Source organism: Schizosaccharomyces pombe (assembly GCF_000002945.2).
Source record: "Schizosaccharomyces pombe strain 972h- genome assembly, chromosome: II".
Lineage (NCBI taxonomy): Eukaryota > Fungi > Ascomycota > Schizosaccharomycetes > Schizosaccharomycetales > Schizosaccharomycetaceae > Schizosaccharomyces > Schizosaccharomyces pombe.
In genome coordinates, this window is record NC_003423.3 from 1,666,696 (window position 1) to 1,691,296 (window position 24,601).

A 24,601-nucleotide genomic window follows, 5' to 3' on the forward strand; every position below is an offset into this window, starting at 1 on the left:
CATTCTGCGAAGAAAATAGAGTATGACCGCATTTGCCACCTGCAGCCTTTGGGTGGTTAGTGCTCTGCAAAGTAACTGAATCTATATGAAAAAAAAAGGTACGAACCTGAAAATATATTATGCTACGACTTTGAAATTTAAAATTAAAAAAATTCAATTATTAGGAATGGTAGCATTCATTTGATTTCCTCTATGGTGTAAGCCTGGTGTCATGCGCCATTCGCCCAGTTACCTAAAGGTTACACTTCACTTTTAGTTGCTTCTACCTCCAACCTCCACGGAATTACTCAAATTTCAGTTGGGCACTGGGAGGTTGCAAATCGAGAAATTGCAAGAGTATCTGAGGACACTCAAGTAATTCTGATGGCAACCCGTTCTGTCAGCATGAAACAGACCTCGCAACGCGCTGCCAGCCCTAATAAAACTCAGGGTGCCAAAAAATGGTCAGCAGTTGCTGCTAGAGGAAGCAAAATTGCTCAGTCTGCTACGAATGATCATCGTAATGTAGAATCTATTAAAGTAGTACCTGAAAATAGAGTCAGAGGGGGAGTTGCTGCTAAAGCCACCGACTCATCTTCCAACGTTACCTCGTTGGCCTCTTCCGAGGAAAATGTTTCGAGTGTTTCTGGTTCTGCGAAATCAAATAATTCTCAGCAAAGAGTTTGGAAAACAGATGTAGCTATTTCAGCAGAAAAGCGCACTGAAACTCGTCAACGAGAACTCCGTCGCTGGATGCCAGATCCGGAAGATGCAGGTGTTCCTCTAGCTGGTTTAGAGGAGTCTACTGATAATGTTGAATGGGATCAATTTGCTACAAATGAAAAACTTTTCGGTGTGAAATCTCATTTTGATGAAGATTTGTATACTTCTCGTATCGATCGAAGTCATCCAAAATACAAAGAGAAAGAGCAAGAAGCTGATCGTATAGCGAAAGAAATTGAAGGTACCGTAACCAACAACATTCATATTGCTGAAGAGCGTGGTCTTAAAGTTGATGATAGTGGACTTGATGAAGAGGACCTTTATTCTGGCGTTCATCGTTCTATCGATGTTGTTAGGAACTACACCCGCAGTAATGCGTACAACAAGAACAACAAAGATCAAAAACCTAAGAACCATGAAGCCCCTCATCAACATCCACAGCAGAAAGTAGTTCCTCCTGATGATCCAGCAATTGTGTCTCACCGTCACCTTGCTTTGCCTCGCGCACCTGGTCCAGATTCTCGAGCAGCTGAAAGGTTTTTCAACGCCCGCCGTAAGGCTGGTCCTCTCTCCAGACGTGAAAAGGAAGGACAGATTAAAGAGTTTATGCAGTTTAGCCAATCTTTAAAAATAGGTTCGCTGGATTCCAAACAACCTTCTTCTACGAAATCTGTTGCTGAAGTTAAAGTGGCTGATGAAAAACAGCTTCCTGATGCTTCCAGCCAGGCAACTCCGGCGGATTCGAAAGAACCACGAAAGGAGGAAGCTGAAAAACCAGTTACATCTGCTACGGAGGTGTCTTCCGAAAAGGTTGAAAAGGTTGATGGAAATACATCTTCTCCTTCAAAAGAAGAGGAAAAACCATCAACTGAACCCGAAAAGCCCTCTGTTGTTACACAGAGAAAGGAAACCACAGGTACAAAGCTGGGCACGAAGTTGAATGCTAAGGCTATATCTTTTAAGCCGAATGTAGCTGCTCCTGTGTTTACACCTGGTAAATTTACTATCCCCAGTAAACCCGCACCTGTTAATGCTTCACGTCCGATGATGCCTCAGCAGTCCAACAACAGTGAAGCTTCGATTCCTTCAACCACACCACAATCACCTTCAGTGGTTTCCAATGGTGAAAACAAACCTTCTTCCTCTCCTGTTTTCTTCAACGGTCCTGTTTCATCGGAGAAGGAACCCATCTTAGATAACTTTAATGTTTTTAAAAACGTTGGAGAAGAACACCAAGGAGCGGAGCAGATTGATAAGCCTTTTTCATGTCCCCCGACTTGGAACACGGGACCCAACTCCCTACAGCAAACCATTGCAAATTCAAGACCTGAAGGAAATTCTGGTTCTGCAAAGAAGGCAGCAGCTGCGAATCCCATGATTCCTAGTATTGTTTTACCCAATAGTGCTATGCCTTCTGCAATGCCAATGTATCCTACTCCTACAATGCCATATATACCAGTGGGATATCCTGTGCCGGGCTATACTCCTTACATGAGAAACCCTAGTCAGCATACCTCTGTAGCTCCTTCACCTAACGGAACACCGACTTCTGGAAATTCTAGCACAGTAGGTTCGCCAATGATAGGCTACATGGCTCCCCAATTCATTCCGCCTTACGCAATGCCACAGTTTCCTCCTTCTGGTAACGGTAGGGGCGCTTCAGCTCCTGCAACTTATTTTGTTCCCCAAATGGGAGGCATGATGGCATACACAATGAATGGCGTTCCTCCTATGTATGGCCAGTATGCTCCTAATAATGGCATGATGAATATGCATTATCCTATGTATGGTGATTCAAGAAGGAGCAATTCTCAACGATCTTTCAATTCATCTAACGGGAAGCGATCGAATGTACATAAGAATAACAACGCTTCTAACACCTTCTCTCATTCTAATGCCTCTACTTCCTCGTCTCTTAATGCTGCTCCTAATACAACTGCAAAGTCTTCATCTCAAACGGCGCCTCCCGTTTCTAAAGGTGATGCTACAGAGAAAACAGAGAAAGATGCATCAGCTAACCAAGAAGCGAAGCCTTAATTTGTTTATATTTAAGGTTGACTTGAAGACCATGTAATATCTAAATCGCAAATCTTGTATGGATGTATGAATATTCTATGAGATGAAATGAAGGCGGTAAGAATCATGATTTTGTGAGTTGGTTTAGTTGGTTGTTTCAATTCAAGTGCTGAACTTACATTTGAGAAGTTACAACTTATTCTTTTTCGATTACATTAACCTATGATAATAAAACTTACGACTTAAAGAAACATTTATTGAATGCGGATTGTTAGTCTTCTGCTATAAAAAAAAACATTAGCCAGTTAAGTATATATGCCTACCGTAGCAACTCCAAACCACTTATTGTCATTCAAATGGGCAAGTACATAATATACAGTTTTAGTAGATGATTCTTCATAAGAAAAGTAATGGATGTCCTTTGACCCACTTGATTGCTCAATTGCATGAATTACTTTTTTGTACTTCTGATGGGGATCAAAGGTCTTTGCATCAATCTCTTCAAATTCGTCAGGGATATTGTCAATGCATATTGGGTGAAATTTTTCATCTGATTCACTGACAAAGTATTCATCCTTAACTTTCCCAGCTAAAGTTTTAAATGAGGGATCCTCCAACATATTCTTTGAGCTTCTCAGCCATTTTGAAGGAAGTTGGGAAGAGTCGCCCGAATAAGAAGGAACAGGTTTGTTAGCTGTTTCCAGAAATGCTGCATAAGCTTCGTCTGACATTTTGTGAGAAGAACGAACAAGTGTAGGCAAAGCCGTGTGTCGTACAACGAATCGAGGCAAATGCCTATTGATAAACAATCTTCTAACTGTGAATCCTATTTTGTATAATTATTTAATATATAATTAAAAAACAAAAATATGTTAAAGAATAAGTGTTAATCAACTTTAGGTCAACGTCAGCGAAACCAATCTTCGAGCAAATATAACGAAAAACACGTTATGTAAATTACCGTAACTCAAAGAATCCAATATATACTAAACGATGCATAATGTGTAGTTTACAACTGTTTTAAACTTATGTATCGCAACGCGTTTAGCAAATTTAACTGAAAATTAACTATCTTCCAAATGAAGATTTTATGAAAATTTTGAAAGGGTTTATATTCAAAAATAGCTTCATTGCTTTTTGGTGATATTATTCTGGTTGCGCCTACAAAATGTCTTTAGAGCAATATGTGTCTGACAAAGCGATTTCGCTACTGGGAATGTCGGAACCTTCCGTGGTAGAATACCTAATTGCAGAAGCGAAGGGCTCTTCAAGTTCTAATAACCTGTATCAGAAACTCGTCAGTTTTGGTATGGATGGTGATGATCCTGCGGTTAAAGAATTTGCTCATACGCTTTATGCTAGAATACCCAGAGAAGGCTCAAGACCGAAAGAAAACTACAATGCAAGAAAGAAAAAAGAACAGGGGATTTTACAAATGGAGCGTTTGAATTCAAGTTATGATTTGTTGATAGAACCTCAATCTCATGAGACGCCTGGGAAGCCTTTGAAGAAAAAAAGCCGTTCTAAAACTCCTAAGCGAGAAATAGCCAGGAGACAACGAGATGAGGATGAGTGGGAGAGTGACGAGTATGAGGAGGTAGTGGATGGAAGTGCTAGTCATCCTATAGAAGAAGATTCAGTTTCTACCGATTTTCAAAATCATGATTATGAAAAAAGCTCAGATCCTGAGACAGAAAGACTCAATGATTTACGTGAAAGAGAAGAATTTGAAGAGCGTCTTAGACGTAAAGACCTTGAAGCCGCAACAAATGAATTTGTGGAGGATTATTCATCCAAATTTTCTTCGGAAGAGCTAGCTCTTAGAAAACTAGCAGATGATCCTGAATCATGGAGAAAACTTGCTTCTGAACTTCGAAAAAAATCGCGGCAACAATATCTTAAACCTAGGGCTCAGCAACAGTTGGAAATCCTTCGCAGAGAAATTCGAGATGAGGAGCAACTTTTTGCAGGCGAGAAGTTGACGCAAGCAGAAATTAGAGAGCTTGAAAAGAAAAAAGAACTACTTCGAATTGCTGAAGAACGTCAGAGATTGGAAAAACAAGCCACTGAATATCAAATGCCTGAAGACTATTTTACAGAGCAAGGAAAATTGGACAGAAAACGAAAAGAGGAGGTCTTATATCAAAGGTATAAGGATAGTAATGAAGGTGAGCAAAACGAGGTTACGATGGGAGCTGCCGAACAACAGCGGTGGGAGGCTCAACAAATAAATAAAGCATTACTTTTTGATCAAAACGAATGGCTTCCTCCAGGAGAGAAGCAATTTGATTTCGTATTTGACGAATCGCAACAGATTGATTTTTTACTCGATACTAAGCTTTCTGCGGAGAATCCTGTTGACACTGACAAGATGACTGATGTTAAAGTTGAAAAATCATTAGAAAGTTCTCGCAAAAGTTTACCTGTTTATCAATACAAGGACGATCTTTTGAAGGCAATAAATGAGTACCAAGTGTTGCTTATTGTGGCTGAGACCGGATCTGGTAAAACAACTCAACTTCCTCAATTTCTGCACGAAGCTGGTTATACTAAAGGAAATAAGAAAATTTGCTGCACCCAACCAAGAAGAGTTGCTGCAATGTCTGTTGCTGCTAGGGTTGCCAAGGAAATGGATGTACGGCTTGGACAGGAAGTTGGGTACAGCATTCGTTTTGAAAATGCTACTTCTGAAAAAACTGTCATAAAATACTTGACTGATGGCATGCTTCTCAGAGAATTTTTAACAGAACCTGACCTGGCAAGCTATTCTGTCATTATTATAGATGAAGCCCATGAAAGAACGCTTCATACAGACATTTTATTTGGACTTGTAAAGGATATTGCTAGATTTCGTCCAGATTTAAAGGTTCTAATTTCGAGTGCTACTATAGATGCCGAAAAATTTTCGGCTTACTTTGATGAAGCTCCAGTGTTCTATGTTCCTGGCAGAAGATATCCAGTCGATATTTATTACACCCCGCAACCTGAAGCAAATTATATACAAGCGGCTATTACAACCATTCTTCAAATACATACTACCCAGCCTGCTGGTGATATTTTAGTTTTTTTAACGGGCCAAGATGAAATTGAATTAATGTCCGAAAACATGCAAGAACTTTGTCGGATACTAGGAAAAAGAATTCCGGAAATAATTTTATGTCCGATTTATGCCAATCTGCCTTCTGAATTGCAAGCTAAAATTTTTGATCCTACACCCCCTGGTGCCCGCAAAGTTGTATTAGCAACCAATATTGCTGAAACTTCTATAACAATTGACGGAGTGAATTTTGTGATTGATTCTGGATTTGTCAAACAAAACATGTATAATCCAAGGACTGGTATGGAAAGCTTAGTATCTGTGCCTTGCTCCCGTGCTTCTGCTGATCAGCGTGCCGGCCGTGCTGGTCGAGTAGGACCTGGAAAGTGCTTCCGTTTATATACGCGTCGGACATATAACAATGAACTGGATATGGTAACATCTCCTGAAATTCAAAGAACAAATTTGACAAATATTGTTCTCTTGCTTAAATCCCTAGGAATTAATAATCTTTTAGATTTCGACTTCATGGATGCTCCACCACCTGAAACGTTGATGCGTTCATTAGAGTTATTGTATGCGCTTGGTGCCTTAAACAATAGAGGAGAATTGACTAAGCTCGGCAGGCAGATGGCAGAGTTTCCTACAGATCCTATGCTTTCTAAATCTTTGATTGCATCTTCAAAGTATGGATGTGTTGAAGAAGTGTTATCAATTGTTTCTATGTTAGGGGAGGCTTCCTCTTTATTCTATAGACCAAAAGACAAAATAATGGAAGCGGATAAAGCTAGAGCGAACTTTACCCAACCTGGTGGTGATCATTTAACTCTTCTTCATATTTGGAATGAATGGGTAGATACTGACTTTTCGTACAATTGGGCCCGTGAAAACTTTTTACAGTATAAGAGTTTATGTCGAGCTCGAGATGTTCGTGATCAACTTGCCAATCTCTGTGAACGGGTGGAAATTGAATTGGTAACTAATTCTTCAGAGTCCCTTGATCCTATTAAGAAAGCTATCACAGCTGGTTATTTTTCTAATGCTGCACGCTTGGATCGTAGTGGGGATTCTTATCGCACTGTTAAAAGTAATCAAACCGTTTATATTCACCCTAGTTCTTCTGTAGCTGAGAAAAAGCCAAAAGTCATCATTTACTTTGAATTGGTTTTGACAACTAAGGAGTATTGCAGACAAATTACTGAAATACAACCCGAGTGGCTCTTGGAAATAAGCCCCCATTATTTCAAGCCAGAAAATATAGAAGAATTGCAAAAGACGCAAAAACGACATAAGCGGTAAAAGAGTGGAAAAGGAAAATTAGTTTTAAAGGCGATTTGGTTGTATATAATCATAATGAATTTATGTTTCACAATAATGGACAAACTTTTAAAAGATCTCATTTAGTTAGCTTCAAAAAGACGTACAGTTTTGTTTAAGTCATCATGTTGTATATTAATTACTTTTAATACTAAAAAACATTTTATCGTTTTTGAAAAGGCCCGAAATGCTCATGACTTTTCAAGCTTAACAAATCCAAGCAAAAAATCTAATGCAGGTAGGTCTTTTGTAACCCTCACTAAACGATTACCGAGTGTTGCATGCTCGGTTACATTCAATGCTTAGTACAAAAAGATTACGGGTCCTGGAGCTATATTCTGGTATTGGAGGTATGCACTATGCATTGAACCTGGCAAATATACCGGCTGATATTGTGTGTGCAATAGATATCAACCCACAGGCAAATGAAATTTATAACCTCAATCATGGAAAACTTGCTAAACACGTATGTTTCAAGGATTTACTCGATAACTATATTAATACTTATAGATGGATATTTCAACTTTAACGGCCAAGGATTTTGATGCATTTGACTGTAAATTATGGACTATGAGTCCCAGTTGTCAACCTTTTACTAGAATAGGAAACCGTAAAGATATTCTTGATCCTCGTTCCCAAGCATTTCTAAATATTTTAAATGTGCTTCCTCATGTAAATAATTTGCCTGAGTACATTCTAATTGAGAATGTTCAGGGTTTTGAGGAGAGCAAGGCAGCTGAAGAGTGCAGGAAAGTTTTGAGGAATTGTGGTTACAACCTAATTGAAGGTATTTTGAGTCCAAACCAGTTCAACATTCCTAATTCTCGCAGTAGATGGTATGGATTGGCTAGGCTCAATTTCAAAGGAGAATGGAGTATTGATGATGTTTTTCAATTTAGCGAGGTAGCGCAAAAAGAAGGCGAAGTAAAAAGAATAAGAGATTATTTGGAGATAGAAAGAGATTGGTCTTCATATATGGTACTAGAGTCTGTGTTAAATAAATGGGGCCATCAGTTTGATATAGTTAAGCCAGATAGCTCTTCCTGCTGTTGCTTTACACGGGGATATACACATTTAGTACAAGGTGCAGGCTCAATTTTGCAGATGTCAGATCATGAAAATACGCACGAGCAATTTGAGAGGAACCGGATGGCTTTACAACTTCGGTATTTTACCGCCAGAGAAGTCGCCAGGTTAATGGGATTCCCGGAAAGCCTCGAATGGTCAAAGTCTAATGTAACCGAAAAATGTATGTATCGCTTATTAGGAAATAGTATAAACGTTAAAGTTGTTTCATACTTGATTTCTCTATTACTGGAACCTCTAAATTTCTAAAAGCGGTTAGAAGTCAAAACTATTTTTTTAAAATGAAAGGAAAATTAATATTACTCGATAAAAGTTCTGCAAAAAAAGGCACTTATTTCAATTGGAATTACCCTTTAATGCATACAGTGTTTCTGAATGCTTTATATAACTAATTACCAGGACTAATTTCAAGACAAAGAAATCGTATATTTATACACTAAAAATTGGAGAACTCGGGGAATACATTATTTTTGAGCTATTGTATTTATCCTCACACGTACACATAATTGTTATGAAATATAAATTAAACAATCTAGTTATTTATCGATTTAAATTTAAAATTATGTATCCAGCCCTTTATTCTTTTGCTAGATTTAATAAAGGTTAAATTTAAAAGAACGTCAAAATTAGATACGAAATTATATTTGAAGTTTATATATCCAATAAATGGAAATGTACTTGAAGTACTTTAAATGAGAACTTTTAACTCATTAATGTATTATAAGATTAGCTTCCCAATTTTTTTTGAAGCGTTAATATTGAGAATAGTATGGTAGTAAAAATTTGCGCGCTACTACTCACCACCACAATTAGAAAGTTCAAGTGAGGAAGTAAAATCACAGGATTTAACTAGACTCAAATACACTAAAAAAGTTTACAAAATGAATCATCCAACCTCCACTGGCGGTACCGCTTTCAATCCCCCCAGACCAGCCACTATGATTTATTTATGTGCGGGTATGATCATTGAGTAGAATTAAATGAGTATATGATAAAAGACTGACCATCAGATTGCGGAGCGCGTAATACAATCCAAGCGAAAGAAGTTATTCGTTGTCGAGAGTGTGGGCATCGTGTTATGTACAAAATGAGAACCAAGAGAATGGTTCAGTTCGAAGCACGCTAAGTTTTAGAGTTTTCAGACTATGAAAAGAGAAAAACGGAATTATAACTTTTAAAATTTGAGAAATGGCTTAAAAATGGTGTAATATGCAGGTCCTTATGCTTAATTCGAGAAATTAGAAGGTCCTGGGGTTAAATGGATAACCCATGACAATAATAACATTTTGGATATTTGATGCATTAAAAACTGTGAATTGTACATGATGAGTATATCTAAAATTTTTTTTAGTAAATTATAAGTCATTTGGCGACGGTTTGAAAGTGCCATGTGTACTTTAACCATGCCTATAAAAAATCGTCCACTTGAAAATCTTAAAGTCAAGAAAACCGATTTTATGGACAGATACGGTGGATACATACATACATATATTTTCATACACAAGTTTTGCAAAATATTAGTATTGAATGCTTTAGCTACAAAACAACAGGTTATAATTTGAAGCTTTCAACAGTTTATAAAGGGTGACATCAGTCGGAATCATTAGGAGAAATATCAAGAATTTTTTATTAAGGTACAAAAACGTATACGATTAACTAGCATATATGCGCTAATCAAGCGCAAGAGGAGATTCCATTTCGTAAAACAAAAGACAAGCTGAACGAGTTTGACTGAGAGCTTCATTGAGAGATGATTTAGTAATTAAAGAATCATTAGCCTTCCACCAAATGTCATCTTGAAGTCTATAGCAAAGATAATGACCATAAGTAACACTTCCGGAATGGGTGATTAAGGATCGTAAAATATAATGATGTTTGTTTTTTAGGATAAGTTTGCTAGGAAATGAGATAGAAACATTATTTCTGGTTAAACCTTGGCAGGTATATGATGTTCTCTCAAGTTGAATTTGCAAAATCGTAGGAGGATTTTTCCAATCAACGGTACGAATGCATGAAGTTTTGGAATGTTTTGGGGAGGATTTGAAGCAAGAGTCACATTTATAGTCAGAGATGTGCTGTTCGCGATCGGCTTCCATTAAAGAGAGCAAGGAAACGTTAGAATTTCCACTGTACTCCGGAGGTAGACAAAGCTGTATCGATGTGGCAGTAGAATAACTAATACTAATGGCAAGGCATTGACAACATTGTACCTTTTGCTCCATAGTTCCTATGAATGGCGAATCTACAGGAAAGGAGAGTACCTTCGACCATTTGTAAGTGTGAGGTTTTTGAAGTTCCAAAGTTTCCACTAGATGTTGTAGAAACTCTTGTGCATCTTGTTGAATGGAACGAACAAGTTTTTTATTAGTGGCAATCTCTAATGAATTGAGGAAGGAACCGGGAGTGATTGGATTACCGGGGCCACTATTTAATTTTTGCAGAAGTTCATAAAGGGTAGCGTATAAGGTAGAGGAAGAACAACGGAGTTTTAGGATTTCCAATAATGATTCTTGACTTGCTAGGGATTGCAAAACACAATTGAGGAAACAATCGTTACCCGAAACATTGTAAAGGCCTTTGATGGAGGCGTTTTTCACCAACCTCTTGCCAGTGGAAGGAGAGGTAACGATGTAAAGGGCAGCAAACGTAGTTAAAATGGCGGCACCCTTGAAAACTGTTTTGTATTTTTTTGCCCTAGAAATGGACAATGGCGTTGTAGACATGATAATGAATGCATGCAATGAAGAATTAGGGAAAAGAAATTATTAGAGGTAACAGAGAATATAATTTACAAAAGAAAAAAAAAATTTATGCATAAAAACAAATTTTTTTTGGCAAGGGAAATAAGAATAGAAGACGAGCGTTAAGTCACAGCATATATCCACTAGGTTGTTGTTACTAGCTTTATTGGTATAAACGATAACACGAGTCCAATGGCGGTGAGGTAAAGGACACGATAATAACGTACAATATAGGTATAGTTAGGGAGACGAGGTAATAAGAACCAAACTTTTTGAGCATAAAACAACCTTTTTAGGAAATAATCAGTGATAGGATGAGTAAAAGTTTGAAAGTTTTACAAAGGCAAATTTAAAAAAAAAAACAGTTGTCAAAAAAAGTGTCAGCAATTAGAATGTTGTCGAGTAATGCGACAAAAGACACAAATATTACTTTTTGGGAGGAGGGAGTCAATAAATAAATAGATAAAGTTGAAAGTGGTAGAATGATTTTACCTTTGCAATTTTAGCGATCGCAATAGATGAAATAGGCGATAAGATATGAAAGGATAAAAAAGAAAAAGAAATTAAAAAACGTTAGGAAGTAATTGTAGAGAAATGAAATAGCACAATTTAAAAAAAAAAAAATAAGAAAAGAGAAAAAAAAAGTATAGCGATCCTATCAAAGAGAATAAATTACGATGGAATCAAGAACAAGAAAAAAGGCAAGAGGCGTCTATAAGAAACAGACAAAAGTTTTTTCGAAGAAGAAAAAAAAAGGGATCCAAAAAAGATGGGAGATTTTTTTCACTTGATTATGTGTGAAGGATTTTTTGTAAGGTAAGATTAGACGATGGGGAGGCAGTGCCGATTTGTCGGTATGGATTGTTTTTTGATGGAGAAATTAAGATAAAAGTAAAGGTATTAAAGTTTTTGCAGAGAAAGCTCACTCATTCACAAGTACGACACAAAGCAAATAATTTGCAATCAGATATGTGTATAAAAGAGCAACCTTTAGAGAAAAAAAGCAGGTTGGAAGAGAGGGACAGGAGGGCCAAACCCTCAGCATAAATATGCGCCTGATGAGACGAAAAAAAGGTTTTTTGCATTGGCAGCGACGTTTGTATTTGCCGGCAAGCCCAAGGGGTTGCAATGATGCGTAAAAGCGACGATTGGTGGAAGAAGGAAAAGAATGAAGTTTTATTTGTGCAGCCCTCCGCATACCAGTTAGGGAGATGCAACATGATTTGTTAGGGAGAAGAGAGGGAGGACAAGGAGGACGAGTAGGAAAGAAGGTGAAGTGGAGGAAGAATAGGGAGGAAGAAGGAGAAAGAAGGAAGAGTAAGGAGAGGGAAAGAGAAGGAAGGAGAAGGGAGAAGGAACAAAAGGAAGACGTTGAAGGTATGACAAGAGAACAAGCGGTACATTCTTTTTGTAATGTCAATAACTTTTGAATTTTACTTTTGAATGATTAACCATAATAAATTCATTTGCCAATGCAAAAAAAAACTAGCAAAGGATGGGCAGTTGATGAAGCATATATTCAACGAAGCATAGCAAAAAGTTATCTCTTTTCTCCATCCATCATCGGTGTTTGATGTCTGCCGTCAGTATGTTAGGTGTTGCCTCTGACTGTATATATGGACGGGATTGCAGACAAAGAAAAGAAACAAAAGGGCTTGTCGCATTGTTTACATTCGAGAAAAATTTACGTCACCCAAGAACACGTTGAAGCGATATCAGACACGGCAAATGTCAGTTGTATGATTGGTTAGTTGATGTGAATGGACAGTTTATATTGCGTAAATTGCAAATCAGATGCAATTGATTCATTTCATTGGCTGAATAAAAAAAAAGCATCCGCCAATCCAATACAGTAGTGGAATTGCGGGGTCAGTAAGGAAAACCCGGGCTCCAAGCAGTCAAGTTGCTTATGAAAAGCGTAGCCTATGGTTGATGTAGTGGTTAGGAGTTCGGAGGCTCGACCGTTAATAAGAAAGGTCAAGAATCGTAAGGGTAAAAGAAGGATGAGAATAGCAAAGCTCATAGGTAGAGAAAGACTTGTGCACGCCGAGTGTAAACAAAGAAAGGTGCGCATGCGAAGAACACATGGAGGTCTGGAAAATAAGAAGCGCATGAGTGAGGATATGTGATATGTGAGAGTTGCGTGAGCAAAGCAAAGTAGAACTCATGCCAAAGTCATGGTCTCGTCGCATGAAGGAGATCCATAAGAAAGAAAGAAAGACAAATGATAGAAAAAAAGAAAAGTAAAACAGAGATAGGAAATAGGAAATAGGAGAAAAAAGAAAAGACAAAGAGAAATTGGGTTGATTAGTAGAAATGAAATTGTTCAATCGTCGGACGTTGATTGTCAAACGTTAATTGTCGATTGTCGATTGTCGATTTCTAGTGTCGATTGTATTCTCCTTGATTGTCAATTGTAAAATTTCGTCTTATGTTTTCGTCAACTCTCGCCTATCTCTTAATTGTTAAAATCTATTCTCGTCTATCCGCAAGTACATCCCAAAGACATCAATGGAAAGATGTGGTAAAAATTAATCAACAAATTTTTTTTTTTGAAGTCCAACTTTTCATATCCTTCAAACCTACTTTACAACTCCTTTTCGCACCTCCTTTCCTTTCTTTCCACTCCCCTTCTATATCCCCACTTATTCCCTTCTTTATCAGCTATCTCGCTGTCTACCCTGCGATCGCCGCTACCATCGTACCGTACATTGACATTTGCTAATCTGACAACTTGGTATATTGATGAATGCGCCATTTACAAATTGATCGACTTCCTTACCTTTTCTGCTTTTCTGTCTTTGGCTTGCGTTGCCTTGCTTTACTTTATTTTTTTGTTTTGCATTTCTAATTTTTGTTTTCTTTTTTTCCATTCTTCATCTTTTTGCTTTTCTTCTTTTTTATGTTTTAGTAAACATCCCCTTATCTAACCTTTCTTTGCTCTTTTGCATCTTCATCCTTTACCATTTCTTTGTTTTCTTGTTGTTCTGATTTTCCTTTTCACTTTACCCCCCCCTCCTTCCCCTACTTGCCCTTACCGAAAGTTATCTCATTGTGGCCGATTTTCAAGTTTCTTTGTTCTACCTCAAACCTCACGCCTTCCCCTACTAACGAATTCGTAGCTAGCTACACTTCCGCACTACTTATTTGTGTTGCACCTCCATACACCTCATAATCAAAACTGCTAATTACAGCAACTTGGCCACGTAGCGACAACGTGCAATATATTAGAAGGTTGGATCCTTTCTCCATTTTACGATTCATCCAAATTCAATTCATATTACTAATTTTGCTCAGTCAATAAAGAGTTACTGAATTGCATTTTCTTTTCCTTTTCTTTTCGTCTCTTCTCTTGAAGAACCGTTGCCTTCTTCCCGATCATCATATTCCAGATCTTTTCGCCTGGACTTTGCTTTGCTTTCCTTTTTTTTTTACTCTACTTTCACAATTCACGTTCCCTTCCCCATTTGCATTCTCGCTGCTATCAACAATTCATCTCTGCACTTGCTCCTTTCTTCTTGGCAAGCTAGAAAAGCGTTCTTGCTTGCTGGATCCTGTGGGTGATTAACCACAATTCCAGAATTTCGATTTCAGCTTTCATATCCCCTGGTCATTAACGCGATTACTCTTACTCAGGTTGTTCGGCTGTCTACTGTGTTAAAGCAATAAAGAAAACACTACTTTTATCTGATTAGAAATCGAACCAAAATTAAAAAATTTATCTTTTATTCATTCTACACAAGTTTGGATTGTATTCTTATTTTTTTTATTTTATTTTTTTTTTAATTAAAAACTTCGAAATTCTATAAACAAACGTTGAATTGTCGAATTTGGATTTTATTTTTTCTTTAACCACCATTTTTTATTCTTACTAATATCCTCCCTTCCACCATCCTCGTTTTCTTTTACATTTGTTTTCCCTTCTTCCTCTTGGATTCTTATCATCTCCCGTGTCTAAAAGTTTCCATCTTACTCGTTTTTCTAACAAAGAAATCACTATTTCTCATCGCGACGAGCATTAGTCATATTTGAGTCGCGTTTCCTTTTCCTCTTTTTTAATTTATTATTTTTTTTTTGTTTTATTTATTTATTCTTTTTCACTTTCGTCTTTGGTTCTTGTTCGCGTCTGCTTTTCCTTTCTTTGTTCTTTCCCCTAGCCTCTTCGATTAGAGATAGATACTTCTTTCCATATCCAAACTTACTACTTCTCTGCTTTTCCCCAATGTAAATGGGAATTACCCTGAACGATTTCTTGTAAATTCCTTTGTGCTTGATGAAAATACTTTTCAAGAATTCTCTTCTCTCGGCTTTTCTTAATTACTCGATTTTTTCATTTTACATTCACAAATCCATATTGCTGTGCATACTTATTGACATTAGGTGAACTCATCTCTTTTTTCCCCAGTCCAACTCTTCCACCTAAGTCTATTGACTTACTCGCAAGCGTTGATTGTCGATTGTGTTTCCTTCTCATCCCCTCTCTTCTTTTTAAACCGAACATTCTATTCTCATTTTTACCTCAATTTGGAAAGGATATACTACTAGGTAAAAATTAATTCTACTTTTCTCCCCCATCTTTAACCGACTACTGACCTGTACATTTTCCCGATTTCTCTTACTGTTCCTTTGGAAAATCGTTGTGTGTCTTGTTTGTACGTTGATCTTTAGAGTTTCCTTTGATTATCTTGAGCATTCTTACTTTTTATTCCCTGCTTAAAATACTAATCATCATTTTTCCCGGTTTTTTATTCACATTCCCTTCTCACTTCCATTCGTTGTACTCAAAAGGACCTGTGCTTTTTAATCATAAACATTATATATTATTCGTTTTAACTCTTCCTTCCACAATTGCATTTCCCCTTTTCTTTATTAATTTTGTTTCTTGCATGTTGGTCGTTTTCTCTGTGATTGGCGTATTCGATTCTCTTTTTCATTCTTCGTTGTCGTATTTTTTACCTGCTTACAATTGAAAAAAAAATTTTTTTCTTGTAAATTCCCTTATATTATTAAACCTCAAACGATCAAGATAAAACCTATCATTGTGTTATTGACTATTTTCCTGTTTATAACGATCTTTGTTTTTTTTATCATTGATTTTAGAAGACATTAGAAAATCTAACCTTTCTCAAAGTTTTTTTTTTGTTTCGGTTGCAAAGTTCTTTAAGCTATTCAAAACTTTATCATCCGAAATACTTATTTTCTATTTTCTTATCTAATTTTCGCCATCAATTGGGACTTTATTTAATTTATCTTTACTAAACATTAGATGATGCGCGAAAATCCAGAACTCCTTTTGGGTCAGGTCTTGGGTGATTCTTTACGATTTGTTTCTATCATCGGTGCCGGTGCTTATGGTGTCGTGTACAAAGCAGAAGACATTTACGACGGTACCTTGTATGCAGTAAAGGCTTTATGTAAGGATGGCTTAAATGAAAAGCAGAAGAAGTTACAAGCTCGCGAACTTGCCTTACATGCTCGTGTTTCTTCACATCCTTATATTATTACATTGCACCGCGTGTTAGAAACGGAAGACGCCATTTATGTCGTTCTCCAGTATTGTCCGAATGGCGACCTTTTTACTTACATCACGGAGAAAAAGGTATATCAAGGGAATAGTCATTTAATTAAAACCGTTTTTTTACAGCTTATTTCTGCTGTTGAACATTGTCACTCAGTTGGCATATATCATCGAGATCTTAAACCCGAAAACATTATGGTTGGAAATGATGTAAACACCGTATACTTAGCTGATTTTGGTCTGGCTACTACAGAACCCTATTCAAGTGACTTTGGATGTGGTAGTCTGTTTTACATGTCTCCAGAATGTCAACGGGAGGTGAAAAAACTTAGTTCGCTGTCAGATATGCTACCGGTAACTCCTGAACCTATAGAATCACAATCATCCAGCTTTGCTACAGCGCCAAATGACGTCTGGGCTCTGGGAATTATATTAATTAATCTGTGTTGTAAGAGGAACCCTTGGAAGCGTGCATGTTCTCAAACTGATGGTACTTACCGTTCCTACGTTCACAATCCATCAACCCTTTTATCCATTTTACCCATCAGTAGAGAGCTCAATTCTCTACTCAATCGAATTTTTGATAGGAATCCCAAAACCCGAATCACATTACCCGAACTTTCCACGCTAGTATCAAACTGTAAGAACCTTACACGACGTTTACGACCTGCTCCCCTTGTTTCATCTCGTTATCTCGCATACCAACAACAACAACAACAGCAACAAATGAATTTGCAACAAGGAATTCAAGGTTACCCTCATCAAGGCTATATGCCGACTCAAAACATTGGCTTTCCCTGGCCTCCGACTCCCCAGTTTGTAAGTAATTGGAATCATTGTGCTACTCCAACGATCCCTGTCTCCTTACAAGTCCTTACACCAAATTCTTCACTTAAAGTAGATCCGACTACACCTCTTACAGCACCTATTCATGCAACCGAATCATTCTGGCCTTCTGCCGCAGCGGCGGCAGCAGCTGTCCATAACAATGCTAACTCATATATGCCTATTACACCCACACCCTATCCGAATAATGCAAAAATTTTCGGTTATCCTAATCAACCTCCGCTGACTCCCATACCTTTTACTGGATTCGTTTTGCATCCTGCACCAGTTGGTCGTGCTGCTGATGCCGTAGATCCATCTCGAAAATCGCTCTAAAGTTACTTGCTTCTTTTTTATATTCGCTACCGCACGTTGTTTTGTTCAGGGTTACTGCAAAACATTATAGAGGGCTTTGACTGCCCCAATAATTATTTCTCGGGATTTGAATTTTAACATTGTGTAAATAGCTAACATTTTATGCACTTGTTTTATACTTATATTTCTTCTTTTTTATATGTTTATTATGATGGTAGCATTATCTTTTTCTGTTAACAACATTGATGAATTTTTTTTGCTTGTGGTTTGTTCTTTAAAACAAAAATTTTTTTATAAATATATACTTAAAAAAAAAAAAAAGAAAAGGTAGACGAATGGATCGTTTTAACGACGGTTGTAATAGTAAATTTAAAGAGTTTAGAGCATGAAGCATGCAGTCATATTGTATCACCGCTATACTCGAAATGTTGAAGAGATAAAGCAAACTAAGCTTTTGGAATACGAAGATAGAAGGATATTATTCATAACTTGTAATAATATTGTTAAAAGTTAAAATATTAAATTAAATTTATAGATATCTTCTTGTAAATTCTAATATTACAATATTTTTACTGATATTTTTAAGCAATTATTATATCAAATATCGTTGTGTATATAGAATATTTTTTGGACAATATTTTCAAAAATAAAGATATTGTTAAGTTAAGTAAAGATATATTTTAGTAAAGGATGATAGAGAAAGAAATTAGAAAACTAGGTTTGAAGATGCAATTAAATTATAGCAATAATACAATTATAAGTTTCCTGTAAGGGGACAAATTTTACTAAACTTTGTTATTTATTATCTTTACACGAATTTCCACTGAATGTAAAGTGTATGTAGTAAACATTGTAACAAAATTCATAAATTTATATGTATATAGTTTTTTACTTTAGGTTGCATTAATAGATGATACAGTTTTTCTGTTTTAGATAACGCTATATTTTAAAAAACCAATGCTTCTAAAATTCGTTAAGCTTAGATAGGCATAGGAAAGTTGAACTAGGTCGAGAATTTTATTAGGCTGTACACAGAGGTTATCTGTGTGTTTTGTTAATAGAGTTTAACCGTTTTGGAAGCTAATTTACAAATACCGTAATGATTCTTGCAGTACACAAAAATGGCGTTTTTTTGATAGTATAAAATTTTTGGCAGTGTTTTTTACTCTAATAGGGCGTGAAGGTGCGAGTAAACAAAGAAGTGGAAAGGAAGGTCGGGACTGTAACTCACGCGAAAGAGTTGTTCTAGTAGATGGAATAGGAAGAGTTACGCTACTTTGCCACGCCAGGGGAGAAAAAGTAAATTTGGAAAGGAATAGGGAACCTTTTTCTCATAGCTTTTTGGGGTATTGTACGGAATGCATCATTACCATCATCCGTACACCACAGGAAGAGTAGCGATGGCAGGTGGCATGTTCCGGTAAGTTATGTTTGGGCGAAACCGAATGCGAGACCTTTTAGGCGAGATGAAGATGGTGAGATGGTGAAACAAAAAGGTTAATTTGCAGGGAGAAAAAAAGGTTAGACGGAGGGCTGGAAGAGGGATGTCAGCTTGAGTGAAGAGCTAACAAGAGCGGAAAAGAATAGAGAGGCAAAGGAAGAACACTATGGTTTTGTTTAGGGAATAAGAATATGAAGTTGTAGTGCATATATAGTAAAGGAATGGAAAGGAATGAGAAAGATAGAGTGGATAGATGAATGATGAATGGATGAATAGGTGAATGAAGTGGAATATGTATTTCTATAAAGAATGCTAGGAGTAAAGGAATGAAATAGAAAGGATTGGGTAAGAAAAAGTGTGTGTATGTATGAGTGTATTAGTGAATGAGATTCTGTGCAAACGAAAAAGTAGGATAATAAACTTAATGGATGGAAAATCAATTACACAAACTATGCTGTCTACTTAAAAAAATAAATAAATAAATAAAACCTACAACTCGACAAACCATGCTATCAAATATAAAAAGTCTACAGGCTGTACCACATAATGTGTTTATATATGTGTATATTGTGCTATGAGATGTACTTGTACATAGCTGTAGTTACAACTTGGATATACGTGCTATACCTATTATTTAGTAGAGCGTGCAAGTAAACATATTATACCCTAGTCTTTTAACTCTCTCTATATATTCGTTACGACGACGCTTTGTCTATATGTTATCCTCGATGTGTTACGATGTTACAAGTTACACTGCGTTATGCTACTTATCCAGCGTCTGCAGTCTTACTCTTTCTCTCTCTCTCTCCATTTCCCTCTGCTCTCCCTTTCATTTCACAAGCCCACGTTAACCTCACATAGCCCGCTTACAGTGCATTGCCCTACATCGTTATATCGATGCGTTGCGTTGCCAAAGAGGCGAGGAACAATATTCGTCAAGATTTTGCTTATCTCTAACAACAAGAGTTTATCCGTTCCAACCATTTCCCTGCGGTAATCCAATTGTTATCCGTAGCGAAGGGTTCAAGTGCCGCTGACATCAACCGAGCCCATCTAGGTAACGAGGTATATCGGTCATCGTGTCGGGGTTGCTAAATAGGAATGGTTGCCTTGCAAATCGTTACCTGACCAGAGCTGCAGCGAAAACGTAAACAAAGCGTATGTACGAAGGAAGAAATTGGATGGAAAAAATGAATCGACAAAACAAGGCAAAGCGCAACTCCAAGCAAAGTGACACATGACCGAGCATGAAAACGCAATCCAATGCAATGCCACACATACACTCAGAGATGCAATGCCACGACGATGGAATGGACAATGCAGACCAACGATTTTGAGCAGAGAAATATTAGCTTGACATGATGTGAGATGGGTGGAGATGTGGAATGGAATGGAATGAATGGATGGACATGAAATGAAATTTACCAAGTAAACAAGAGAGTTAATAATAGTAAGAATGATTTGTCTCCTAGTCTCAGCAATAGCAACACTTGACAGTGACTGCAGTCTCATACTCTTCTAGTCAAGTCTCATCCTCTTCCACTCTCTCAATTCCTTTTTATCAATGTTTCTTCCTCTTGTTATGTACACAAACGATGATCTCTTCTCTCACCTCATTGCTGGACTAATATTACTCGTGGCCAAGCGAAACACAAGTGGTACTAGATAACCAAAAAATGATAAAGCATTCAATCAATCAAACCACTTACGAAATTCATACTCCCGTAAACGAATGCCGGTCGGACGCATGGAAAATCATCAATACGTGAGAGAGCTACTTAGTTGTGCACTTTGTATATGTCCAAAAATACTTTTCATTTCACATACCTGCTTGTGTAAAGACAGTGATGAAATGCGGTGCAAAGTGTCTATTCTTACATTGATGGTAAAGCTAATTCAAGCATGCTTGGAAGAAGAATTGCCTTGCATTTCTTGATCATTTGACCCAGGCGACAACTATAAAATAAGAATACTACCGAAGATGCAGATGGGGTGTGTGGGCACAACACCATCGAACCGAACCGAGACGGCCAGACTGTGATAACAAAAGAAATGCATTAGTTTAGTTGGCTGGTTCAAGTTGGTTGAGTAGAAAAATCCATCACTCAAACTGGGAAGTAGGGATGGCTGGGAGAATGGAGAAGCGAGACGAGACGAGACAAGACAAGAGGAGATGAAATGAAATTAATGAAAAGAAATGAATAGAAATGAAATAGACATATGAATAGTATAGGGCAGGTTAGATGTTTGTATTTATAAATGTTTAATGCTTAGGTTTGTATTTATGTTTACGTTGGTAATGTTTCTTTTGTTTGTGTTTGTGCATCGGGTGAACGAGTTGGTTACCGCCGCCGCCGCTTCCTTTTGCCTTGACACACACCACGCAACGTGTTACGGTTCTTGAACGGAATTGCGTACTTCGATGCAGAGCGCTATCGGGGGGATTGGGGATGGTAAATGGAAGAAATCAAAAACTTCTTTTGACGTCAACCCCTAAAACAGGGGACGGTGATTGGTGGTAACCACGGACCGGATAGGTATCGATATGCACATCAGGTGAGAAGTTTTTCCGAGGCCAACTCCGGCTCCATGGTATATAATAGAGGGTTGCGCGCTACTGTTGCAGTATCATACTTCCAAAGGTCGTATAGAACACACACACAAATTAGCAAAATGGGAATTCTCGATATTGTACCTACTGGTGTTATTACAGGTGACAACGTTTTAAAGTTGTTCACCTACGCTCGTGAGCACGGATTCGCCATCCCTGCCATTAACGTCACCTCCTCCTCCACTGCTATTGCTGCTCTTGAGGCTGCTCGTGAGGCTCGTTCCCCCATCATCTTGCAAACCTCCAACGGTGGTGCTCACTTCTTTGCTGGTAAGGAATCCTCCAACGAGGGCCAAAAGGCCTCCATTGCCGGTTCCATCGCCGCTGCCCACTACATCCGTTCCATCGCTCCTTTCTTCGGTGTCCCCGTCGTCATGCACTCTGACCACTGCGCCAAGAAGCTTCTCCCCTGGATGGACGGTATGTTCGAAGCCGATGAGGCCTACTTCAAGATTCACGGTGAGCCTCTTTTCTCTTCTCACATGCTTGACTTGTCCGAGGAGCCCAAGAAGGAGAACATTGCTCAAGTTAAGGAGTACTGCAAGCGTGCCGTTCCCATGAAGATCTGGATCGAGATGGAGATCGGTATCACTGGTGGTGAGGAAGACGGTGTCGACAACTCTCACGTCTCCCACACCGAGCTCTACACTCAACCCGAGGACATCTGGGATGTCTACCGTGAGCTCTCCTCCGTTACCCCTTACTTCTCCATTGCCGCCGCTTTCGGTAACGTCCACGGTGTCTACAAGCCCGGTAACGTCAAGCTCCAACCCGCTCTTTTGGGTCAACACCAAGCCTATGTTAAGGAGCAACTCAAGACCACCAACGACAAGCCCGTTTTCTTCGTCTTCCACGGTGGTTCCGGTTCCTCTGTCAACGAGTTCCGTACTGGTATCAAGTGCGGTGTCGTCAAGGTCAACATTGACACTGATACCCAATTCGCCTACGTCGAGGGTGTCCGTGACTATGTCTTGAAGTACAAGGACTACCTTATGACCCCCGTCGGTAACCCCGAGGGAGCTGACAAGCCCAACAAGAAGAAGTTCGACCCTCGTGTCTGGATCCATGAGGGTGAGAAGACCATGACCAAGCGTGTTCTTACCGCTCTTGAGGACTTCTACACTGTCAACACTCTCTAAATTTGTGGTTTTTGAAAGATGGAAATGATTGAATAGACGGTGGGCTTCATTAAAATTATATTTTTTTGTCCCCTTAATGAGAGTTCATACTGTTTTGAAATTACGTGTTTGAATATAGAGACATTGTTTTTTAAAATTACCATTGTAAAAGCATAAGAGATATTTGAAGTAAAGTAGGGCAAAGTAAGTTAAGAAATTTTTTTGGATTGGATTTGTAAAGTGTTTTTCAAGCATACTGTATATTGTTAAGATTTTTCTTTTTATCCTTTTATTCATCTTCCTTAATTGGTTAATGTGTTCTTAGGTATATAAATTTACAAAAAAAAAATTTCCGATTCCACATGACAATGAATGAATAAATAATATGTCCGTGCGTTTATTTGAATTTAATATATATCGTTTGGCAAATCTCGATGAGTAGCTTAAAACAACATAATCGCTTGAATTTCATGTGCTTTGTGTACACAGTGTGCATTGTTTAGTAGATCAACTTTTTCTTCTTTCATTGCAATGAGTACGGGCATTTTCCCTTTTCCTCCATATTTCACGAATCCATGTTTTTTTTAGATAACCCTTTCTCAATCAAAACTCAGCATGCTTCTTCAGACTTGACCACTTATATTGTCAGTACACTACTGCTCCTTAAAAGCTTACTCCAAGTCAAGACATCAAGGTTGGAGCAATCATTCTCTTCATGAGGTACTATGGCTGATTTTCTTGCTAGAGATTATCGCTCTCAAGGTGAGGCGGCGCATGAAATGCTGCCGACTTTCCTTATAGGAAAAATCTTGAGAGAACGCATAGTAGATTCTATTTACTGGAAAGAACAATGTTTTGGATTGAATGGTATGTGTTCTTCATTGACAGAAAAGGAAAGTGTTTTTACATATTAGAGTTCAAGTACGATTACTTTCCAAATCGATATTTTGAGTGATATAGCCTAAATGAACTTGATTTGGCAAGCAAAGAAACCAAGTATAGGTACTTGCTGTTTTAATCAGTCCTCAAACTGTTATTCCAAATTCACTGACTAATACATCTTAGCTTGTTCATTGGTGGATCGTGCAGTACGGCTTGAATATATAGGTGGTCAGTATGGAAATCAACGGCCCACCGAGTTTATCTGTTTGTTATACAAGCTTTTACAAATTGCACCTGAAAAAGAAATAATTCAACAGTACCTATCTATTCCTGAATTCAAGTATTTACGTGCCCTGGCTGCATTTTACGTTCGGCTTACATGGGATGATGTGGAAGTGCATCAAACGTTGGAACCGCTGTTAAGAGATTATCGGAAATTAAGAATTCGTACTAATTCTGAGATCCGATTAACATATCTGGATGAGGTTGTTGATGATTTGCTAAATGCCGAAGTAGTTTGCGATATTTCCCTGCCCCCATTGCGAAGTCGACTCCAACTTGAAGATTTGGACTTGCTTGAACCACTTTCATCTTCTTCAGACGAAGAAGATGATGATGAAGAACAAATTAGTAAATTGGAGAGCAATGAAGGTGCTGTAGATCGGAATATTTAAGGATAAGTAATATACAAAAAAAGAGTAAAGCGAAGCACGCATTTTGTGATGCGTCTACGATTTAACTTGGAATGACTCTACAAGGAAAAGTTATGGATTGAAATGGTTTTACACTTGAACTTATTAAAAAACAATTTATGAATAACAAACATCTAATCAAATAGATTTGTATATTAATATATATCGATTTCACATATTATCGCAAATACGCTATTTTTTCTTGTAAACAAATTTCGATAGACTTAGTTTACAGCACACTAAATATTTATAAAATGTCTTTGATACGCCACGGAATTTTTTTCACACCATACTTTAACG

General features: G+C 37.7%; 10 protein-coding genes, 14 long non-coding RNA genes and 1 other non-coding gene across 25 annotated transcripts; 14 read left to right on the forward strand and 11 right to left on the reverse strand.

The window, feature by feature from the left end:
• The first annotated feature begins 264 nt into the window (after positions 1–264).
• On the forward strand, positions 265–3,060 carry ath1 (ataxin-2-like protein). Its single transcript, NM_001021579.3, has one exon. It carries the CDS (start codon positions 364–366, stop codon positions 2,737–2,739), a length of 2,376 nt encoding a protein of 791 aa, NP_595684.1. The 5' UTR covers positions 265–363; the 3' UTR covers positions 2,740–3,060.
• On the reverse strand, positions 1,126–1,363 carry SPOM_SPNCRNA.5291. The gene has a single exon (NR_194646.1). It is a non-coding gene; the product is annotated as a non-coding RNA (long non-coding RNA).
• On the reverse strand, positions 2,954–3,606 carry SPOM_SPBC21B10.02 (uncharacterized protein). Its single transcript, NM_001021580.4, has one exon. The coding sequence runs from the start codon at positions 3,447–3,449 to the stop codon at positions 3,024–3,026; it is 426 nt and encodes a 141-aa protein (NP_595685.2). The 5' UTR covers positions 3,450–3,606; the 3' UTR covers positions 2,954–3,023.
• On the forward strand, positions 3,186–3,701 carry SPOM_SPNCRNA.5292. The gene has a single exon (NR_194647.1). It is a non-coding gene; the product is annotated as a non-coding RNA (long non-coding RNA).
• Positions 3,702–3,729: 28 nt separating this feature from the next.
• Positions 3,730–7,130, forward strand: cdc28 (ATP-dependent RNA helicase Cdc28). The gene has a single exon (NM_001021581.4). The coding sequence runs from the start codon at positions 3,887–3,889 to the stop codon at positions 7,052–7,054; it is 3,168 nt and encodes a 1,055-aa protein (NP_595686.2). The 5' UTR covers positions 3,730–3,886; the 3' UTR covers positions 7,055–7,130.
• On the reverse strand, positions 3,825–8,543 carry SPOM_SPNCRNA.1451. The gene has a single exon (NR_150336.1). It is a non-coding gene; the product is annotated as a non-coding RNA (long non-coding RNA).
• Positions 7,331–8,828, forward strand: pmt1 (DNA methyltransferase). Its single transcript, NM_001021584.3, has 2 exons — positions 7,331–7,538; positions 7,583–8,828. The coding sequence occupies exons 1-2, from the start codon at positions 7,371–7,373 to the stop codon at positions 8,405–8,407; spliced, it is 993 nt and encodes a 330-aa protein (NP_595687.1). The 5' UTR covers positions 7,331–7,370; the 3' UTR covers positions 8,408–8,828.
• Positions 8,829–8,943: 115 nt separating this feature from the next.
• rpc10 (DNA-directed RNA polymerase subunit Rpc10) lies at positions 8,944–9,493 on the forward strand. The gene is made up of 2 exons (NM_001021585.3): positions 8,944–9,115; positions 9,169–9,493. The coding sequence occupies exons 1-2, from the start codon at positions 9,040–9,042 to the stop codon at positions 9,282–9,284; spliced, it is 192 nt and encodes a 63-aa protein (NP_595688.1). The 5' UTR covers positions 8,944–9,039; the 3' UTR covers positions 9,285–9,493.
• On the reverse strand, positions 9,035–9,394 carry SPOM_SPNCRNA.5293. The gene has a single exon (NR_194648.1). It is a non-coding gene; the product is annotated as a non-coding RNA (long non-coding RNA).
• A 31-nt stretch (positions 9,494–9,524) lies between the features above and the next one.
• Positions 9,525–9,640, forward strand: SPOM_SPNCRNA.1709. Its single transcript, NR_191362.1, has one exon. It is a non-coding gene; the product is annotated as a small nucleolar RNA U2 snRNA-specific guide RNA (small nucleolar RNA).
• Positions 9,641–9,656: 16 nt separating this feature from the next.
• ubp11 (ubiquitin hydrolase Ubp11) lies at positions 9,657–11,909 on the reverse strand. Its single transcript, NM_001021586.3, has one exon. It carries the CDS (start codon positions 10,879–10,881, stop codon positions 9,829–9,831), a length of 1,053 nt encoding a protein of 350 aa, NP_595689.1. The 5' UTR covers positions 10,882–11,909; the 3' UTR covers positions 9,657–9,828.
• On the forward strand, positions 10,392–12,696 carry SPOM_SPNCRNA.5294. Its single transcript, NR_194649.1, has one exon. It is a non-coding gene; the product is annotated as a non-coding RNA (long non-coding RNA).
• Positions 12,697–12,817: 121 nt separating this feature from the next.
• Positions 12,818–13,231, forward strand: SPOM_SPNCRNA.5295. The gene has a single exon (NR_194650.1). It is a non-coding gene; the product is annotated as a non-coding RNA (long non-coding RNA).
• Positions 13,232–13,341: 110 nt separating this feature from the next.
• On the reverse strand, positions 13,342–13,698 carry SPOM_SPNCRNA.5296. The gene has a single exon (NR_194651.1). It is a non-coding gene; the product is annotated as a non-coding RNA (long non-coding RNA).
• Positions 13,699–13,812: 114 nt separating this feature from the next.
• SPOM_SPNCRNA.5297 lies at positions 13,813–14,561 on the reverse strand. The gene has a single exon (NR_194652.1). It is a non-coding gene; the product is annotated as a non-coding RNA (long non-coding RNA).
• Positions 14,562–15,632: 1,071 nt separating this feature from the next.
• Positions 15,633–17,975, reverse strand: SPOM_SPNCRNA.5298. Its single transcript, NR_194653.1, has one exon. It is a non-coding gene; the product is annotated as a non-coding RNA (long non-coding RNA).
• On the forward strand, positions 16,166–17,860 carry pat1 (serine/threonine protein kinase Ran1/Pat1; the record flags this gene model as incomplete). The annotated part of the gene is made up of 1 exon (NM_001021587.3): positions 16,166–17,860. One exon carries the CDS (start codon positions 16,166–16,168, stop codon positions 17,576–17,578), a length of 1,413 nt encoding a protein of 470 aa, NP_595690.1. The 3' UTR covers positions 17,579–17,860.
• Positions 17,976–18,542: 567 nt separating the features above from the next.
• mug124 lies at positions 18,543–20,547 on the reverse strand. The gene has a single exon (NM_001021588.3). It carries the CDS (start codon positions 20,508–20,510, stop codon positions 20,073–20,075), a length of 438 nt encoding a protein of 145 aa, NP_595691.1. The 5' UTR covers positions 20,511–20,547; the 3' UTR covers positions 18,543–20,072.
• SPOM_SPNCRNA.1452 lies at positions 18,691–19,288 on the forward strand. Its single transcript, NR_150337.1, has one exon. It is a non-coding gene; the product is annotated as a non-coding RNA (long non-coding RNA).
• On the forward strand, positions 19,732–21,231 carry SPOM_SPNCRNA.1453. Its single transcript, NR_150338.1, has one exon. It is a non-coding gene; the product is annotated as a non-coding RNA (long non-coding RNA).
• Positions 21,232–21,349: 118 nt separating this feature from the next.
• On the forward strand, positions 21,350–21,571 carry SPOM_SPNCRNA.5299. Its single transcript, NR_194654.1, has one exon. It is a non-coding gene; the product is annotated as a non-coding RNA (long non-coding RNA).
• Positions 21,461–21,726, reverse strand: SPOM_SPNCRNA.5300. Its single transcript, NR_194655.1, has one exon. It is a non-coding gene; the product is annotated as a non-coding RNA (long non-coding RNA).
• Positions 21,626–22,904, forward strand: fba1 (fructose-bisphosphate aldolase Fba1). The gene has a single exon (NM_001021589.3). The coding sequence runs from the start codon at positions 21,672–21,674 to the stop codon at positions 22,746–22,748; it is 1,077 nt and encodes a 358-aa protein (NP_595692.1). The 5' UTR covers positions 21,626–21,671; the 3' UTR covers positions 22,749–22,904.
• Positions 22,905–22,966: 62 nt separating this feature from the next.
• On the reverse strand, positions 22,967–24,394 carry SPOM_SPNCRNA.5301. The gene has a single exon (NR_194656.1). It is a non-coding gene; the product is annotated as a non-coding RNA (long non-coding RNA).
• Positions 23,443–24,528, forward strand: prp38 (U4/U5/U6 small nuclear ribonucleoprotein complex subunit PRP38). Its single transcript, NM_001021590.3, has 2 exons — positions 23,443–23,594; positions 23,793–24,528. Exons 1-2 carry the CDS (start codon positions 23,453–23,455, stop codon positions 24,281–24,283), a joined length of 633 nt encoding a protein of 210 aa, NP_595693.1. The 5' UTR covers positions 23,443–23,452; the 3' UTR covers positions 24,284–24,528.
• The last annotated feature ends 73 nt before the right edge of the window (positions 24,529–24,601 follow it).